Source organism: Rattus rattus, chromosome 3, assembly GCF_011064425.1.
Source record: "Rattus rattus isolate New Zealand chromosome 3, Rrattus_CSIRO_v1, whole genome shotgun sequence".
NCBI lineage: Eukaryota > Metazoa > Chordata > Mammalia > Rodentia > Muridae > Rattus > Rattus rattus.
The window spans coordinates 217,677,067-217,698,529 of NC_046156.1; the positions used below are offsets into that span (position 1 = coordinate 217,677,067).

Consider the following 21,463-nt stretch of genomic DNA (forward strand, 5'->3'; position numbering starts at 1 on the left):
AGAGAGAGAGGGAGGGAGGGAGGGAGGGAGGGAGGGAGGAAGGAAGGTAACATAGAAAGAAAGCATATAGGCCTGCATGGAATACCTGCCGAGAAAAACTGCTAACATGGAGTAGAGAAAGTCAAAAAGAAATAATTCTATTGTAGTCAGCAAAGCTGAAAAGATTTAGAGATCTGAAGAGCACTTTTGACTCCAGACATGGAAATGTAGTTTAATTTGCTTAGCTGGTTTTTGGTCTTCTTTTGGTTCAGTATTTTGTCAGTATTAAATTTTGTAGTAGTATATCCTGTGATGGCAGTATGTGATCTACTTTTTTAATTTTGATTTTATAAGGGACTGCAATTAAGTGACTAGATGAAACTCTGAAGAGACTTTGAATTTTGAATTTTTAATACTGTTGAGTCTGCTACAGAGTATGGGAGTGAACTTTTGAAGTTTGACTAACTGTATCCTGCATTATGCTATTGTTAGGTGTGGCCCCCACAGACTCATGTATTTGAACAAGTCTACAGGGGCAGGGAGTGGAATGTGGTGCTGTGTATAAAGTTGCACTACTAGGAAATGTAGCCTTGTTGGAGGAAGTGTGTCCATTTTGAGTTTTAAGATTATTATTCTTCTAGCTGCCTAGAAATCAGTCTTCTGTCTGCACTCAGAGTAAGATACAGAACTCTGAGCCTTTTCTCCAGCACCATTCCTTCCTAGACACTGCTATGCTTCCCACAAAAAAACAAACAAACAAACAAACAAACAAACAAACAAAAAACAGCCAAAATTTAGAGTTCCAAGCATTCCTGCAAGAAGTTATGTTTCAAACTAGAGCAAGGAATGCCCTATCTATGGCATACAATAATGTTTTCTTTACTATTATATCACAAGTAGGAGATGACTTCAATAAGCATGCATTAACTTGAATTAATCAATGAATGAGTAATATTAGTTTCTGTAACAAGAGGTTACACAAAATATTAAATGAAAAATAGTTTTTACTGTAGCTATGCAATCAAAGTGAGAATGTAAAGAAGCAAGGTATCTTCAAACTTCTCAATAACATGACCCAAGATATTTAAAATACTCTGCAAAAGTTCAGAGAAATTACCTATATGTAAAGTTTTATGTATTAAATCAATTCCATTGTCATATGAACTCATGTCATTATCAGGAGCAGCAAAAATCATGTAATCAAGTCCAACCATCATTTTATACAGAAGATTACTATTTATTCATTTTATAAACTTAGTGTTTTGTAATATAAATAAAATACATATATCATGCAATAACAATTAAGGGAAAAGGAGGACATAAATTTAAAAGAGAGAAGTGACTGTGTGGTGGAGAATATTTGGAGGAAGAAAAGGGAAGGAAAGGGAGTAATGTTGTAATTAGATTATAAGTTTAAAAAAAATATTTTTGTTTAGAATTTGAGTCTAAAAACAAATCCCAAACTTTTACATTCCAAAATTCCAAAAATATACAAAATTTCCAAAATTCCTTTGATAAAAAGGAAACAGTATTTAAAAAAACAAAAATCAGGAATGATTTTGGAAATGTGTTGAGGATACAAAAAAGCATTTTGTGTAGCAATAAGGGGCTACAGAGATTGTTTAGTGGTAAGAGTAGCACTTGCTACTGTTACAGAGGACCCAGGTTCAATTCCCAGCTTCAACCCATGGTCATACTCCAAAGTAACCCTAGTTCCAGGGGATCTGATGCCCTCTTCTGGCCCATGTGAACCACACACATGCTCACACACACACATATAGACAAGACACTCATTAAAATATAAAATTAAAAAAATTTAAAAAGGAAACCTGTTTCGAAGAATCAAACGATAGTTAATGAATGCGTACTACAATGGGAAGTACACTGATCTATAGGAAACAACTAAAAACGATTGGTAAAATGAGAAAAGGTAAAAGAGAGCCCTTTCTGTCATCATCTTCATAGACCTGACATCTGCCTTGCTCATCTTTTACATTAGGAGTGTTACAGTTCTGTAATAACTATTACAGAAGAGTAAGGACACTTATAGGCATTGACTGATTAGTATCAACAAACTAGCACTTTTATTTTTAACCTTAGCATAGTTAACCCATAATAAAATTTTTCTCCTGGATTTAAAACCATTTTATATGGAACAAGGCATTTTATTTGGAATAAACATTTTTGAAAATTGAACTTACTGGAATAGAGATTTTTTTCAAGTTACAGTCATTTTCCAGGAGCTCATAAACATATCTTGTGATGATCTAAGGAGGAAAGAAATAAAATATTAAGATCCAGTATAATCCACTCTCTTTTTTTTTTTTTTCTTTTTTCTTTTTTTCGGAGCTGGGGACCAAACCCTGGGCCTCAAGCGCTCTACCACTGAGCTAAATCCCCAACCCCTCATCCACTCTCAAGATAGATCTGTTTTGATAAATTACTGAAGCTATTGTTACTTCTTCTCCTTCAAATGTTTTGGTGTCACACACAGACCATGTAGGCAATGCTCTAACTTCTGCTGTTGTATGGATGGATACATGAGTTTTACAAATTCATGAAAGATGCATACAACTTTCTCTTTTGGGACTAATATGAAGTTTTCCAGTTTTCTAGAAACTGCTTCACTTATAATGTCTCCATAGATGTTACATATAATGTAGCTGGCTCAGGGAATTATAATCTAGCCCCCATGTGAACAAGAAAGAGGAGTATGTAAGAAGTATTCTGGGCAAAAGTAACCAGGCCAGGGTAAGTGCCATTAATCCTGTGTTTATGAGTCAGGAAATATGATCTCCTCAAAGATGTCCACCCCTAATCCCGAACTTTAGTAGGTGTGAGGTCACATGGTAACAGTCTGGCACATATGACTGTTGTTAAGGACTTTGAGAAAAATACTAACTAGGATTAATGAGGTTGTTTAATACAAATCATCTATGTTCTTGAAAGTGGATAGATATAGAAGTATAATATGTTACAGAGATGTCAGGTAGGGAGGCCTCAACTAGCTTTGCTGGGTTTAAAAGTTACGAAAAAAACAGGCCAAGAGTCATGTCCTCCGGGAACCTATAGTTTAGAGCCAATAGAAACATGAGATTTCAATGCTATCCATGTGTTGAATTCTACCAACAACACAAAATAAAAGACATTGATCCTCTCTTCTATCCTAAAATAGCTTATCTGTAGCTTCATCTTACTCTAGTAGGTCTCCTACTAATCTACTGACTTATAAGAAAATAAATTTTATCATTCTATACAGGAAACTTGGTAACTTGTTACACAGCAATATGAAACATATTTATATGGTAGGCAATAGGCAAAGATAGAAGGCCCGGAATAGGAACAAATGTTTAATAGGCAGTTTGAATGATCATTGTAAAAGCATTTCTCCTCCCAAACACGTCTGGAGTTACCTGTTGGCAAAATAGCTCATACACTAATTTCAATAGGAACATATGTCAGTCTTTGTAAAACAAAATGAGGTGTTTTGTGAAATAAAAAAAAAAGGAACAAAGGAAGGAAGGAAAAAAGAAAATTTTTAAATGTTGATTGTTTTGGTGCCATTCAGTAATCTAAAATAGATTCTTTAGCCTTCTTTACGTAATGAGGCTCTAATTCTTGTATGTACATGCATTCATTTTATTTTAGAAATAGTTTTATAGATGTGTATAAAATGACTGTAACATTTATTTCAAAAGTGATAACATATTAAACTATCTAATTTTTCCACTAATAAATACAATGGGATAGCTAACACCATGGTCTCTACAATTTCACTAGAAGACAGTAACAAAATATACTCTAGGTGGGGAAGAGAGCGGACTAGCCAGGAGTGTAGACATCCCAAAGCCGCTGGACAGACTGCCACCTCTGCACACCTCAGAACACATCCCTGGATCAAGGGGAAACTGCACAGTGCCTCTGGACAGAGGGATATAGGAACAGACAGCTGCCAGTATCCACAGTTCTGGTCTGCGCCAAGGAATGAACTGATCCCACCAAACAGCTCCCTGCACCCAAATCTCACTGGGGAGAGAGCTGGAACCTCAGAAGTGAGAAGTCAGAGGAGAATACCTTCTGCCCACAGTCCAGACACAAGAGGGAATAGCATAGTGTCAACTGTGCCCGCAGGGTGCAAGGACTTACACAAGCAATCCGGCAGGACCCTGATTCCTGCCTGCACCTAGAGCTGGAAGACAGCCTCCAACAGTGCCTCCACAGCTGAGAGCAGAGCACCTGCACTCAGAAAAGGCTAAAAGAAAACAGGAAAACATTTCTACAGGAGTGCTCACACAGAGGCCTATAGCAGGGCCAAGTCACTCCCAGAAACAGCAAGACAAGCAAACACCAGAGACAACCCAATGGCTAGAGGCAAGTGCAGGAACCTAAGCAACAGAAACCAAGACTACTTGGCATCATCAGAGCCCAGATCTCCAACCAAAGAAAATACCGGATATCCAAACACATCAGAAAAGCAAGATTTAGATTTGAAATCACATTTTTTGGATAATAATGGAGGACTTTAAGAAAGACATAAAAGAACTCCCTTAGAGAAATGCAGGAAAGCACAAGTAAGCAAGAAGGGGAGGAAACACAAAAATCACAGAAAGAATTCCAGGAAAACACAACCAAACAGGTGAAGGAATTGAAAATGGAAATAGAAACAATAAAGAAAGCACAAAGGGAGACTACACTGGATATAAAAAACCAAAGGGAAAGACAAGGAGCCATAGACACGAACAGAATACAAGAGATAGAAGAGAGAATCTCAGGGGCAGAAGATACCATAGAAAACATTGACACAACTGTCAAAGATAATGTAAAATGCAAAAAGGTCCTAGCCCAAAACATACAGGAAATCCAAGACACAATGAGAAGAACAAACCTAAGGATAATAGGTATAGAAGAAAGTAAAGACTCCCAATTAAAGGGCCAGTAAATATATACAACAAAATTATAGAAGAAAACTTCCCTAACCTAAAGAAAGAGATGCCCATAAACATACAAGAAGAATACAGAACTCCAAATAGATTGGACCAAAAGAGAAATTCCTCCCGTCACATGATAGTTAAAAGAGCAAATGCACAAAACAAAGAAAGAATATTAAAAGCAGTAAGGGAAAAAGGTCAAGTGACATATAAAGGCAGACCTATAAGAATTATACCAGACTTCTCACCAGAGACTATGAAAGCCAGAAGATCCTGGACAGATGTCATATAGACCCTAAGAGAACACAAATGCCAGCCCAAGTTACTGAATCCAGAAAACTTTCAATTAACATAGATGGAGAAACCAAGACATTCCATGACAAAACCAAATTTACTCAACATCTTACTAAAGATCCAGACCTACAAAGGATAATAGATGGAAAACTCCAACACAAGGAGAAAAACTAAACCATACAAAAAGCAAGACTGTAATTACCTTGCAATGAAATGAAAAGAGAGACAAATAAACATAATTCCACCTCTAACAATGAAAATAACAAGAAGCGATAATCACTATTCCTTAATATCTCTCAAGATCACTGGACTCAATTGTCCAATAAAAAGACATAGACTAACAGACTGTATACAAAAAGAGGACCCATCAGTTTGCTGCATGCAGGAAATACACCTCAGAGACAAAGACAGAAACTACCTCAGAGTCAATGGATGGAACATAATTTTCCAAGCAAATGGCTTGAAGAAAAAAGCTAGAGTTGCCATTCTAATATCCAATGAAATTGACTTTCAACCAAGAGTCATTAAAAAAGATAAGGAGGGGTTGGGGATTTAGCGCAATGGTAGAGCGCTTGCCTAGCAAGCTCAAGGCCCTGGGTTCAGTCCTCAGCTACAGAAAAAAAAAAAGAAAAAAACAAAGATAAGAAAGGACACTTCATATTCACCAAGAAAAATCCACCAAAATGAACACTCAATCCTAAATATCTATGCTCCAAATGCAAGGGACCTACATTCATAAAAGAAACCTTACTAAAGCTCAAAGAACACATTGCATCTCACACAATAGTAGGAGATTTCAACACCCCACTCTCATCAATGGACCGATCGAGGAAACAGAAATTAAACAGATGTAGAGAACCTAACAGGAGTTAAGAGCCAATTGAATTTAACAGATATTTACTGAACATTCCATCCTAAAACAAAACGATATACCTTCTTCTCAGCACTTCATGGAGCCTTCTCCAAAACCGACCATATAATAGGGCACAAAACAGGCCTCAACAGATACAGGAAGACAGAAATAATCCCAGGCATCCTATCAAATCACCACACATTAAGACTGATCTTTAATAACAACAATAATGACAGAAAGCCCACATATACATAGAAGTTGAACAATACTCTACTCAATGTCAACTTGATCAAGAAGAAATAAGAAAGAAATTAAAAACTTCTTAGAATTTAATGAAAATGAAGATACAACATACCCAAACTTATGGGACATAATGAAAGCGGTACTAAAAGGAAAACTCATAGCTCTGAGTGCCTGCAGAAAGAAACAGGAGACAGCATATGTCAGCAGCTTGACAGCACACCTAAAGCTCTAGAACAAAAAGAAATAAATAAACACAAGAGGAGTAGAAGGCAGGAAATAATCAAACTCAGAGCTGAAAACAACAAAGTAGAAAGGAAAAGTACTATAAAAAGAATCAACAAAAACAGGAGCTGGTTCTTTGAGAAAATCAACAAAATAGATAAACACTTTGAAGGACTAACTGGAGGTCACAGACAGTGTATCCCAATTAAGAAAATCAGAAATGAAAAGGGAGACATAACACCAGAACATGAAGAAATTAAAAGAATCATAAAATCCTACTACTAAAGCCTATATTCAACAAAAATGTAAAATATGGAGGAAATGGACAATTTTCTAGACAGATACCAAGTACCAAAGTTAAATAAGGAACAAATAAATCATCTAAACAACCCGATAACTCCTAAAGAAATAGAAGCAGTTATTAGAGGTCTCCTAACCAAAATGAGCCTAGGTCCAGATGGTTCAGTGCAGAATTCTATCAGACCTTCATAGACGACCTCATACCAATACTGTCCAAACTATTCCACAAAATTGAAACAGATGGAGCACTACCGAATTCCTTCGATGAAGCCACAATTACTCTTATAACAAAACCACACAAAAACCCAACAAAGAAAGAGAATTTCAGACCAATTTCCCTTAGGACGCAAAAGTACTCAATAAAATTCTTGCAAACGAATCCAAAAACACATCAAAAGGATCATCCACAATAATCAAGTAGGCTTCATCCCAGGGATACAGGGATGGTTTAATATACAAAAATCCATCAATATTATCCACGATATAAACAAACTCAAAGAAAAGAACCACATGGTCATTTCATTAGATTCTGAAAAAGCATTTGACAAAATTCAACATCCCTTCATGATAAAAGTCCTGGAAAGATCAGGAATTTGAGGCCCCTATCTAAACATCTTAAATGCAATATATGGCAAACTAGTAGCTAAAATCAAACTAAATGGAGAGAAACTTGAAGCAATTCCAATAAAATCAGGGACTAGACAAGGCTGCATACTCTCACCCTACTTATTCAATACAGTACTCGAAGTCCTAGCCAGAGCAATCAGACAGTGAAAGGAGGTCAAAGGGATACAAATTGGAAGGGAAGATATCAAAATATCACTATTTGCATATGATATGATAGTGTACTTAAGGAACCCCAAAAGTTCCACCAGAGAACTACTTAAACTGATAAACAATGTCAGCAAACTGTCATGGTATAAAATTAACACAAACAAATCAGTAGCCTTCCTCGACTCAAAGGATAAACAGGTTGAAAAAGAAATTAAGGAAACGACACCCTTCACAATGGTGCCAAATAACATAAAATACCTTGGTGTGACTTTAACCAAGCAAGTGAAAGATCTGTATGACAAGAACTTCAAGTCTCTGAAGAAAGAAATTGAGGTAGATCTCAGAAGATGGAAAGATCTTCCATGCTCACGGATTGGTAGGACTAATATAGTAAAGATGGCCATTTTACCAAAAGCAATCTACAGATTCAATGCAATCCCCATCAAAATTCCTACTCAATTCTTTATAGAGATAGAAAGAGCAATTTGCAAATTCATATGGAATAACCAAAAACCCAGGATAGCCAAAACTATCCTCAAAACTAAAAGAACTTCTGGGGGAATCACCATGCCTGACTTCAAGCTGTATTACAGAGCAATAGTGATAAAAACTGCATGGTATTGGTACAGAGACAGGCAGATAGATCAGTGGAACAGAATTGAAGACCAGGAAATGAACCCACACACCTATAGCCACTTGGTCTTTGACAAAGGAGCAAAAACCATCCAATGGAAGAAAGATAGCATTTTCAACAAATGGTGCTGGCTCAACTGGAGGTCAGCATGTAGAAAAATGCAAATTGATCCATTCTTATCACCATATACAAAGCTTAAGGCCAAGTGGATCAAGGACCTACACATCAAACCAGATACACTCAAACTAATAGAAGAAACAGTGGAGAAGAGTAGAGAACACATGGGCACTGGGGAAAATTTCCTGAACAAAACACCAAGGGCTTATGCTCTAAAATCAATAATCAACAAATGGGAAAACTGCAAGGCTTTTGTAAAGCAAAAGACACTGTCATTTTGACAAAACGGCAACCAACAGATTGGGAAAATTCTTTACCAATCCTACATCTGATAGAGGGCTAATATCCAAAATATACAAAGAACTCAAGAAGTTTGACTCCAGAGAGACAATTCACCCTATTAAAAATGGGGTACAGAGCTAAACAAAACATTCGCAGCTGAGGATTATCGAATGGCCAATAAGAACCTAAAGAAATGTTCAACATCCTTAATCATCAGGGAAATGCAAATCAAAACAACCCTGAGATTCCACCTCATACCAGTCAGAATGGCTAAGATCAAAAACTCAGGGGACAGCAGATGCTGGCGAGGATGTAGAGAAAGAGCAACACTCCTCCATTGCTGGTAGGATTGCAAACTGGTACAACCACTCTGGAAATTAGTCTGGAGGTTCCTTAGAAAATTGGACATTCCACTACCTGAAGACCCAGCTATACCTGTCCTGGGCATAAGCCCAAAAGATGCTTCAACATACAACAAAGACACATGCTCCACTATGTTCATAGCGGCCTTATTTATAATAGCCAGAAGCTGGAAAGAACCCAGATGCCCTTCAACAGAACAATGGATTAAAAAAATGTGGTACATCTACACAATGGAGAACTACTCAGCTATCAAAAACAATGGCTTCATGAAATTCATAGGCAAATGGAATGAACTAGAAAATATCATCCTGAGTGAGGTAACTCAATCACAGAAAAACACACTTGGTATGCACTCATTGATAAGTGAATATTAGCCAAAAAGCTCAAATTACCCAAGACGCAATCTACAGTCCACAGGAAGCTCAAGAAGAAGGATGACCAGAATGCAGATGTTCCCACTCCTTCTTAAAAGGGGGAAATTATTCATAGGAGGGGATATGGAAGCAAAATTTAAAGCAGTAACTCAAGGAATGGCTATTCAGAGCCTGACACACATGTGGCCCATAAATATACAGCCACCAAAACTAGATAAGATTGATGAAGCTAAAAGTGCATGTGGAAAGGGACTGGATATAGATCTCTCCTGAGAGACACATCCAGAGCATGTCCAATACAGAGGTCAATGCTAGCAGCAAACCACTGAACTGAGAACAGGACACCCTTGCGGGGAGTTAGAGGAAGGATTGAAAGAGTTGAAGGAGCTTGCAACCCCATAAGAACAACAGTGCTAACCAACCCGAGTTTCCAGGGACTAAACCACTACCGAAAGACCATACATGGACTGACACAGGTCTCCAACTGCATATGTAGCAGAGAATAGCCTTGTTGGAGCATGAGGGGAAGGGAAATCCCTTGGTCTTGCCAACTTTGGACCCTCAGTGCAGGAGAATATGGGGGAGGGCATTAAGGGGGATGTATATAGGGAATACCCGTATGGTGGGGGAAGGAATTGGGGCTTATGGACAGGAAACTGGGAAGGGGAATAACCTTTGAAATGTAAGTAAAGAAATATATAATAAAAATTTTTTAAAAAAAGAAAGAAAACACAAGGTACAGGGGAAATATTTGAGAGATGCATAAATGTGGGATAATATGAATTGGTGCTGTCTCTCATATGTGGAATATAAATTTAAATACCAGAGGGGGGATACGACAGAATGATAGTTTGATGCTTTAAATGCAACCTAAAATGAATTAATAAAAAACTGCACTTTCCCTGAAAAAAAAAAGCATAAAAACAAACAAAACAAAAAAATATACTCTATATAATAAAAAACCATGAAAATCAGACTTAAAAGCATATATGAAGCAACAAAACACTGGCTTATCATTTCAAGAGAAAAATGACTTATTGTAAGTGAGAATAGCTAAAATGGTTTGATATTCATGAAATCTTTAATATATGTTTATACATAAAGGAATAACAAAATCCATTATACACCCATGAATTCATGACTATGCAAAATATTTAAGAAACATAATCTGAGAAAAATGTTAAACTTTTGATAATTTAAACATAAGTTATAAAATCAGAGATAAATTTTTATTCTCATATTTTAGTTCTAAATTTGCTTATATTTGGTCTATTGGACAAGTATCTGCTCTGGACCTTATATATTATCAAACTATGTAACAAAATCATCCACTAAGAGTTAGAGACATATTACATGTGATGGCTAATCGTAGTTGTCACCTTGACTCCGTGATGAATCAACTAAACTGAAGCTGCTGGAAACCCTGTGAGAAATTTTATTCATCAGACAAAGCAGGAAGATTCATCTTAAACCTGGTCCATGTTCTCTGGCAACCCACATAAAAGGATATGGAAGAAGGGAACTGCTTACCCTCACTGTTGCTACCAAGTTTCTCTATCCAGTTTCCGTGGTTAATAATAAATGCCCCTTATTCAAGATTCCAACAGACTAAAGTCTACCAGCTCTGCAGGACTCCTCTATGCCTCCAGCACCTCACTACGAATGCTGCGACATCCAGCACTGTGAACTTAACACCTCCCAGATATTCTATTGTTTAATCATTGTTGGACTTCCTACCTAGACCATAGCCTATAAGGCATATAAGTCTCCCTATAAGACACACATTTATTCTATCCGTTCTAGAAAACCCTAATGCACTACCTAACATGCCCACTTTGTTCTGCTCACTACTTTCTGACTACAAAAAAAAAAAAGCCATCTATGTCTCAGGCAGTTCTGTCTGTTGAGAATATTGCTGTCTACACTAGTGATTCTCTGAAAAATAGACCAAATGGTGACTGTTTAAGGACACAGTCTCTTTTTTTTTTTTTTTTGATTCTTTTTTTCGGAGCTGGGGACCGAACCCAGGGCCTTGCGCTTCCCAGAACTTTGTCCTCTGGAGAGCATCCTTGTTTAACATACTAGTTTGATATGATCCCAACATGTTACACTAATCAATTTCAGGACACTCTGATTTTGGGGGCCTTCAGCCCTCTTTGCACATCAAGGATGTCCTACGATGGGAAGGGTTTTCCTTCGTGTCCATTCTTTCAACATTTTGGGTGGAGAAAAACATTTCCAGTTTGAAATTATCTTTTCTAGCTCCTGAGTAAGATTTTGAAAGAGGCATTTGGGATATACTCATTGCCTTCCAGATTACATAATCCATGCTTGTTTAAAAAATGCAAAAGTGGGGGGACTAGAAGAGAGGGGGGACGGAGAGAAGAGAGAAGCCGTGGCAGGACAAGATGGCAGGTGATGTTAAGATTCTGCTCTGTGTATTTATAGGTTGTTATTAATGTTCTCAAGGGATGGATAGTACCGGGCTTTGTATGTTTAAGTGGGCAATTATATCTTACCAATTGGGTCAAAGATTATTGTGTTGTGTGTTCTTTTATTTGAGGGTTTGAGTGTAGGAAAGTGTGCGGTTGGGCTATGTTTCTGCCAAGATATCTAGCAGATACCTTGGGCACCTTGATGCGGACCTAGCGGGGTAAAAGACACCGTTACTTGGGGTTGGGGATTTAGCTCAGCGGTAGAGCGCTTGCCTAGGAAGCGCAAGGCCCTGGGTTCGGTCCCCAGCTCCAAAAAAAAAAAAGACACCGTTACTTTTTATTATTAATATATTTTTACAACAACAGATGGCACGCCAAGGTGATGGGCAAGAATCCACTAGTAATCCTGAGAGTTGAGAGAAAGTTTTTATTTTCTAAGTAAGAGGAGGCCAGCACCGTGTTAAGTCATGTCATATCTTAAGCGCGGGAATTTTGGGTTGAAATTCTAGTTAGACAAGCTACTTCTTAATTACAGGTATTATTAAAAGGTGATTGAGTTTTTTTTTAGAAAGAAGAGAGTAAAGAGATTACCTGAATCAGGTGGGGATTTTCATTCACAGTTCAGAACTTAGATAGGGAAAAATTAGTCACTAACTCCAAGTAGAGAGTTGTGATGAAATGTCTTAAACACCAAGGAGAGTGAATGCAGGCATATATTTTAGAAGTTATTAAGGTTAAAGAAAAATCTGTGACTCCGGGTAGAGAGCTTAACAGATTGAGATATTTTGGGCTAAAGTCCTGGTTTGATGTGTTGCTTATTGATATTGGAATTGATAAAAGGTATTTGGTTTGTTTTATGAATTACCCTGCTAAAGGCCATATGGCTCGTTGATGCCGGCTAGCGAGGGTTTGTGTTTACTCTTGATATTTACCACCACAGGAAGCTCGGATTCTCTTAATGTGGGCTCCACAGGAATTTTGGGTTAATTTCCTGATATCATAGAGTATAAAAGCCTATCAGGCTCATTGTTTAGCTTACTTCCTTTTTAAAAAATTGTTTAGTCTTCATGATGGGTTTGACTTTGAGTTTTATGGTTATATTATTACTCTGGGAGAGAGTGCAAGATACAAGCTTTTCTGGTTTCAGACTAAGGAACACACACAGTATTTTGGGAGAAAGATTTTGTCTTTGTGCTTTTAAAAAATGTGATTAGGCTCTGGAAACCTCACAGAGTCATACTGATCAGATTTGATAGAGGTAGACTATCTGAAAAATTTATTCAGGAGAATCAAACAAAAAGATATCTCAATTCTAAACTTTTGTCTTGAGAGTTGTTTTTTACAGAACATGCCTACCTACTTGGAATCCTGGTCTCAAGGACTTTCAGCTGGGTCCAGTCAGGACACATCAGCTACAGCATTTGCTTCATTCTTCCTACCCTCTACCCCTAGGGATATTTCAACGCCCATGTACAGCTTGAAGAAGTTATGGAGAAGTCGTCGTCCCAATTCCCTGGACTTTGGGGGGCTGAAAATGGTTATTCTAAAGTTGTTTTTATGAGGAATTTAAAATTGGTTGTAATTTAACAGGGAGGAATTAGCTAGATTGAATTGTACAGTCATAATCTCATTTGGTAACTAAGCTTAAATCATATCTTTGCTTTGGTATAGAATTTATTTGTCAAAAGAGTTTAAAAGTACAAGGTTTAGAGCCAATCCTTCTATTGTTGTCACTAAAAACTTCTGAGATGATTACACATGTGAGTTAAGATTCAAATAGTAAATTCATGGCTCTGAGTTTGTGACAGTACTTTCAAGATAAAATTTAGGATATGGAGACAACAGACAGATTGTCTTATATAGGGAGATGGTTTTCAAAAACGTCAGAAATCCACAAAATTTGAGATTTAAAGTTATTTATCTTTTGTTGAGACATATCTGCTCCTAATAGTTACCCTTTGGTGGATTTAACGAAGAATGTGAACATCTCTATCTCCAGGTGAGGCAATACTTTGTGGCTAGGCAGCCACTAGACAAAACTGCCCGTTTCATCTGCAGGCTAATACTGTCCAGAAAAGGACAAATTATGCAGAATAGTTCACTGATAAACTCTGCCAAGACAGGGTGATCAGCCCTTCAAAATCTTCGTTTCAAGAGTCTGTTGGTTGATTTTGGGCCAGAAGGCTGAAGACTTGCGCTCACATGTTGCTAACAGGGGACTGTGCTAATGGAGATTTGTCTCTACAACCTCTCAGTTCTGGAAGCCTTGTTAGGCTTTCTTTGTGTATAGATATTTGGTCATTCCCAGATTTCTGACGGGGTTGAAGACATTATAGTCTCATAGCCTATCAGGCTGTTTAACTCTAAATATACATATTTTATTGGATAGTTATCAGGTAGTATACAAGCTAGCCAAGATATAATACAGATTTTAAGCCTTTCTTAAGCTGGAATGGAATGTTCTGTTTAACTGATATAGTGATGGACTGGGTGATGAGTATATCATATGCTTTATAAATTGTAGAATTCAATATATAAGTGAAAAGGCTTTTTAACTGGACAAAAAGGGTGAAATGTTGTGGTTTGCCCTGAAGTTACTGTGTTTTGATGCTAATTCCACTGCCCCAAGGACAGCTGCCTAGTCACGTACTCAGGACTCAGGTGACTTCACCAGAATCACCTCTCCATTGAATTTGTAAAGTACAGGAGAGGGGCAGGTACAGGATAGAAGGAGGCCTGTCATTGGAGGAGAAGGAAGGATGGGCTGGAGAGACGTTTGAAGGAAGAGGAGGAGACTAGGAGAGAGGGGGGACTAAAAGAGAGGGGGGACGGAGAGAGGAGAGAAGCCGTGGCAGGACAAGATGGCAGGTGATGTTAAGATTCTGCTCTGTGTATTTACAGGTTGTTATTAATGTTCTCAAGGGATGGATAGTACTGGGCTTTGTATGTTTAAGTGGGCAATTATATCATACCAATTGGGTCAAAGAAAAAAAACAAAAAAACAAAAAAATGCAAAAGTTTGTTTTTTTTAAAGATGAGGTACTGTGAGACTGTCATTACATAGTCCACACTTGTTTTAAAAATGTAAAGGTTTTTTAAAAGATGAAGTTGTGAGAATGTCATCCATGTTCAAATATTACCTGGAAACTGTGTTTAAGGTGGAAAAAAAGATTAAGCGACAAAAACATAGTGTAAATTGTAGCTTCTTCTGAATAAATAGTGGAATGTTCAGTTTCTATCTAGTACATAAAAAGCCAAAAGTAGTTTCTGGGGAACTCAAAAAGAAAAATATTGAAGAAACTGGAAGCCACCAACTTTCACGGCTCCAGCGGAGACTGAGAGACTGAGGACATAGGACAAACTGCTTCCCTAGGAACTGGAGAAAACAGTAGGCAGCTGAAGAGAATCAACTTACTGAGGGCAGTGCAGCAGAAGTCTTGTGCTGAGGCAAGACAGGGCCTTTCAAATTCCAGCGAGCTCATTTATAGCGCAAAGAGTGGGCTTACTCAGACTAAACATGAGGATGGAAAACTTGGGTTACCTCCAGAAAAAAATGTAGGTCTCCAGCTTTGTGTCTTTCTTTTCTTTTGTTTTTTAATTTCTTTTCCCTTTTCCAGTTTCCCTTTTTCTTTCTTAATAGGACATAATTTCAAGGAAAACTATCATACCATTGCCTTACAGATCTATAGAGTAAGGACATGTCCAACTTTTGTCACATAAAAGAACTGAAATCCAACCATGGAGACAATGGTGAGAGAAGTTTCACCTCAGACAACCCTAGAACAACACTGTATTGTAGCCAACAATACAGTGCTGACAATTCATGACTTCACAGTGTTTGGATGGAGTCTTATGGTAACCAGACCTCTGCAGGTGTCAGTGACAGTTTCTAGAGAGTTTTAACTCAAGTGAGAAAAATCTATGCTGAATAAAGGTGACACCTTTCCATGGGCTGAAACTTCAGACTGCACAAAGGGACAAAGCAAGCTGAGCACCAGCATCCATCTCTCTCTGCTTCATGATTAGAAACACTCCTGTTACCACAGCTACAGAAAGGAAAAGTATGGTCTCAGGACCCCAGACCAAGGTCTCAGCACAAAGGAGATTTATTTGCCCCAGGGGGACAGAAGGCATTCAAGCAGCCACATTCTTCACTGAAATATCAAAACAGTCTCTAGGCCAAATACTAACATTCTTCTTTGAAAACTCTTGAGCCTTGCCCCCACAGTTTACATCAGACTCAGTACCACTGTCTTCCATATTCCTATTAGGAAGGGTCCATTAAATCCCATTTCATGCATTCCACTGCTTTCCAAAGTTCCGAATCCACATTCCTCCTAACAAAAGCTGGTCAGGCTGTTTCACTCAGTTTCTCCCTGACCTTTTTGGCCCTTACAATCTTTCCAACTCATTTGTCTGATAGTCACTGATCTATTTCAGTTTATGTCCACAGCATTCATGTTCTGTAGAAACCTTATTTGAAATTTTATTTTTATACATTTTAAATTCTTTTCTTTTATTGGAAATGGATTCTTATACAATATATCCTGATTACACTTTCCACTAACTCTACTTCTCCCAGTTCCTCCCTCCTCCCCTCCTTTTCAGATCCACTCCATTCGGTCTCTCATAAGAACAAGCTTTTAAGAGACAGCAACTAAACATAACAAATAAAATACAAAAAGATGAAGGGAAAATATCATGTCTAAGTCAGACAACAACAGTTGGAAACAAATCCTAAGAAAAGGTACAAAAGCCACAGATTGATTCATCATCACTGTCAGGAATCCAATAATAATAATAATAATAATAATAATAATAATAATAATAATAATAATAATAATAATAAATATAATAAGCTAATAGCTATAATACATATGCAAAGAATCTATTGCACGATCTATATTGACCCTATGTTTGTTGCTTCAGCCTCTGTAAGCTAATATGTGCCTATGTGCCTGGCTTAGCTGATTCAGAGGGCCCTGTTCCCTGCTGTCCTCCACACCCTCTGACTCTCACAGTCTTTCCACCTCTGATTCCATGGGATTCCCTGAGCATGGAGGGGGGGATTTAATGGAGACCTCCAAATCAGACCCCCTGTCCACATAACATCTGGCTATGATTCCCTGTGTCTGTTCCTGTCTGCTGCCAGGGGAAGCCTCTCTGATGATGACAGGATAAGGCACTGAACTATGAGGATAGCAGAACAGTATTGGGAATCATTTTATAGATTTTTTTTTAAAGACCAGTCCTCTTTGCTTTGACCCTAGACCTCTAACCCATCTAGTCTCTGGTTCTTGGTTACCCACACATTGTCAGGTATAGGTTCCTTCTCATGGAGTGGACCTTCAGTCAAATCAGAAATTGGTAGGCTACTCCCACAAGTTCAGTACAACCATTATCCTAACATGTTTTGTACGCAGGATATATTATAGGTCAAAGGTTTTGTAGTTGGGTCCATGTTTCTCCTTCAAGAGCCTGCAAAATACCTTCTCACACCAAAGAGACGAGGACACAGGGATGAAAGGTCCATGTAGGCAAACAGTTCCAACTCCCCACATTCAATGAGTTGTGTGGGTATTGTCCTCTGCAATGGAGCCCCACTATGTCAGTTTGCAAAGAGTATGTTTTCTTAACAGAAGCCTGGCGAGTTTTGGGGATTTCCATGGAAGCCCCTTGGCCAACAACTCAATAGACTGTAAGCCAGGCCTGCCACTGTGGCAGCATTTGGAGAGAGATAATAAGAGCATAGCCCAGTTTATATGCTCTGAATTTACACATGTGATCCTGGCCATCTCATGTAGCCAGATGAGCATTTAAGCTGAGTATGTGGTCAATTTTCAAGAAAGTTCCACAGAGTGCTAAGAAGACGGTATATTCCTTTGTGTTTAAGTGAAATGTTCTGTAAAGAACTGTTGGTGCTATTTGTTTTATAGTGTCTATTAGTTCTAGGATTTTCTGTCTAGTTGGTGAGAGTGGGATATGAAGTCTTCCATTATCAGTAAATGAGGGTGGATATGTGAGCTGTACTAGTGTTTTGTTTTGTTTTGTTTTTTTTTCATAAACTTGGGTGCCCTTCTGTTTAGATCACAGAGGTTAAGAATCAAAATGTTAGACTGGTAATTTTTTCTGTATTCTTTTATAATTCAGGATGCTCTACACAGGAATTGAAGCCATCAATACTGGTAAGTCTTCTCATTAATCAAGAATTATTGAGTTCCTCAATATTTCACTTATATATTTTGTATATAATGGTAGGAGGTACATATATAGTATGTGGAGGTCAGAATACTAACATGTCTTCCTCAATATAATGAACTATACCTCAAACTGTGAACTTAAATAAACTTCTTTCTTCTGTAAGTTGCTTTTGTTGAGTAATTTTGTTTCAACAAGAGGAACAACTAACAATAGCCTTTAATTTTACTAGTCACAAAATCCCATTATATTTTTCTACCATAATTAAAACCATTTTCTAAAAATTAATAATCAAAATATTCACTAAGAAAAACAAAAACATAAGTATTACTTACTGAATGCTATTAAAATTAAATATACAAAATATTATTTAAGGCCCAAGAAACATCTAGAATAAGATCAACCTTAGTTATTAAAGAATATCTTTTCTCTGCATCCTCTTCATGTAAACTCTACATTCTATTCAAGCTCCCTGCATTGAAGCAAGATGATGAGAATGAGAAAAGATAAAAGAACAGAAGGAAGAAGGGAAAAGGGGGACAAAAGAAAATATCTCAATAATTATGGCTTAATTTTCCTCAACAATGTCAGTTTGGATAAACCTAAGGGGACTCTTCCAGCAACTTTACAAGAAAGAGGTTGTGATATGAATTGTGATGAATTCTTAAATTAGAATCAAATTATACACACAGGGCACAGATCCTTGTAACTCTGAATGTATTTTAGAATTTCAATAAAATTATTTCTAGCTCACCCCCATCTTGCCTCTAAAAGCTTTTCATACTTCATTTGTATTAGATACATTTTTGAACCTTTTATAAAAAATAGTTTGAATTAACTTGTTTCCATCAAATCTCTGAAATAAAAGTCATTCACCCCACTTTCCACTAGCATTCTCTAGGGTACCACTTCAGAGATGACTGTCCCTTATTGAGATCCCCCTCGGAACTACCAGTTTCATATTTCACTTTTCACATTCAACACAAAAACCTTATTCTACCCTATACTTACTTTATTCTCAATAATAAGATTACTAAATAACTCACTAGAGCTTCATAACTGTAGCCAACTAATTTTAACTATCTCCTAGTGATTTTACAGGGACAATAAACATTCAAATATTTATTGGACTACCTTATTCTATGAAGATAAAAGGCATCTGCATGTCACATGTATTCCTTCTCTATTGTACTAATGTATGATTACACTGTATGTATTTGTTCCACAAATAGCATTATCTATGTGATCTACGCACACTCGAGTTTAATCTCTTCACTAATCCCTAATACTCTTCTTGGTGCCCAACTCTTGATGTTCCAGATTATATATTACAATTGGATATTTGTGAGTAACTGGTACTAGGAACCCCAATAGACACTACAATTGGAAGGAGTTTAAAACTGTTAAAAAAATGTGATAGTATTCGCATACAGCCTACACATAGTCTTGTACTTAAATTACCTCTATTTATACTACCTAAAATAATGATTGCTATAAAAATAGTTGTTAGATCGGTAAATTTTTCCATTGATAAATATGAAGTGTCCTTCCTTATCTTTTTAAAAGACTGGCTGAAAGTCAATTTTATTTGATAACAGAAAGTCAACTCCAGGTTGGTTCTTTGAGACATTTGCTTGGAAAGTTATTTCTCGGTCATTTACTCTGAGGTAGTGTCTGGTGTCTGTCTTTGACTCTGAGGTGTGTTTCCTGCATGCAGCAAACTGTGGGGTCCTCTTTATGTAGGCAGTCTGTTAGTCTATGTCTTTTTATTGGCCAATTGAGTCTGTTGATGTTGAGAGATACTAAGGAAAAGTGATTGTCGCTTCCTGTTATTTTCATTGTTAGAGGTGGAATTATTTTTGTTTGTCTCTCTTTTGGTTTTGCTGCAAGGAAATTAGATTCATGCTTTCTGTATGGTGTAGTTTCTCTCCTAGTGGCCTAAATATCTTTGCTCCAAATGCAAGGGCATCTATATTCATAAAAGAAACCTTACTGAAGCTCAAAGCACACATTGTACCTCACAAAATAAGAGTAGGAGATTTCAACACCCCACTCTCATCAATGTACAGACCACAGAAAGAGAAATTAAACGGAGACATAGAGAAACTAACAGAAATTAGAAAACAAGTGGACTTCACAGATATTTATAAAACATTCCATCCTAAATCAAAAGGATAAACTTTCGTCTCAACACCTCACGGAAACTTCTCCAAAACTGACCATATAATCAGTCACAAAACAGGCCTCAACAGATAAAGGAAGAAAGAAATATTCCCATGCATCCTATGAAATCACCACGCACTAAGACTGCTCTTCAATAACAAGAATAATGACAGAAAGTCCACATATACATTGAAGCTGAACGATGTTCTACTCAATAACAACGTGGTCAAGGAAGAAATAAAGAAATTAAAGACGAACAATTTAATGAAAATAAAACTACAAAATTACCAAATGATGGGACACAAAGAAAGTAGTACTAAGAGGAAAAGTCATACCTCCGAGTGCCTGCAAAAAGAAACAGGAGAGAGCATATGTCAGCAGCATGACAGCACACCTAAAAGCTCAAGAACAAAAAGAAATAAATAAACCCAAGAGGAGTAGAAAGCAGTAAGTAATCAAACTCAGGGCTAAAATCAACTAAGTAGAAATGAAAAAGACTATACAAAGAATCAATAAAACCAGGAGCTGCTTCTTTGAGAAAATCAACAAGATAGATAAACCTTTAGAAAGACTAAGCAGCCCACACCCGCGGATCCCGGCCCGCAGCAGCTCTCTGCTCCCAGACCCGGTGGGAGAGAGACCTTACCACATGGTCAGGGGGGCACTCCTGAGGCTACAAGCGGAAGAGACCACCAATACTGCCCACCCCTGCCCATATCTCTGGCCCAAGAGGAAATTGTACAAGGCCCCTGGGTTCCTGTGGGGGAGGGCCCAGGAGCAGCAGGAGCCCTGCCTGAGACACCGCCAGAACCTGAAGGAAACAGACCAGATAAACAGTTCTCTGCACCCAAATCCCGTGGGAGGGAGAGCTAAACCTTCAGAGAGGCAGACACGCCTGCGAAACCAGAAGAGACTGCTCTCTGGACACATTACTGATTCCAGAGGAAAACACCAAAATCCATCTGGAACCCTGGTGCACGGAGGCTCCCGGAAGGGGCGGCGCAGATCTTCCTGGTTGCTGCCACCTCGGAGAGCCCATGGGCAGCACCCCACGAGCAAACTTGAGCCTCGGGGCCACAGGTAAGACCAACTTTTCTGCTGCAAGTGACCTGCCTGGTGAACTCAAGGCACAGGTCCACAGGAACAGCTGAAGACCTGTAGAAAGGAAAAACTACACATCCGAAAGCAGAACACTCTGTCCCCATAACTGACTGAAAGAGAGGAAAACAGGTCTACAGCACTCCTGACACACAGGCCTATAGGACAGTTTAGCAACTGTCAGAAATAGCAGAAAAAAGTAACAC

General features: G+C 37.9%; 1 protein-coding gene across 1 annotated transcript in view; it reads right to left on the reverse strand.

Annotated features, from left to right (window-relative positions):
- The window catches only part of Fam172a (family with sequence similarity 172 member A), a 268,579-nt gene that overhangs the window by 155,354 nt on the left and 91,762 nt on the right, over window positions 1-21,463 (reverse strand). Inside the window, exon 4 of the mRNA XM_032897067.1 lies at window positions 2,181-2,246. Coding sequence (XP_032752958.1) covers window positions 2,181-2,246 — 66 coding nt within the window. The remainder of the gene's footprint in view (window positions 1-2,180; window positions 2,247-21,463) is intronic.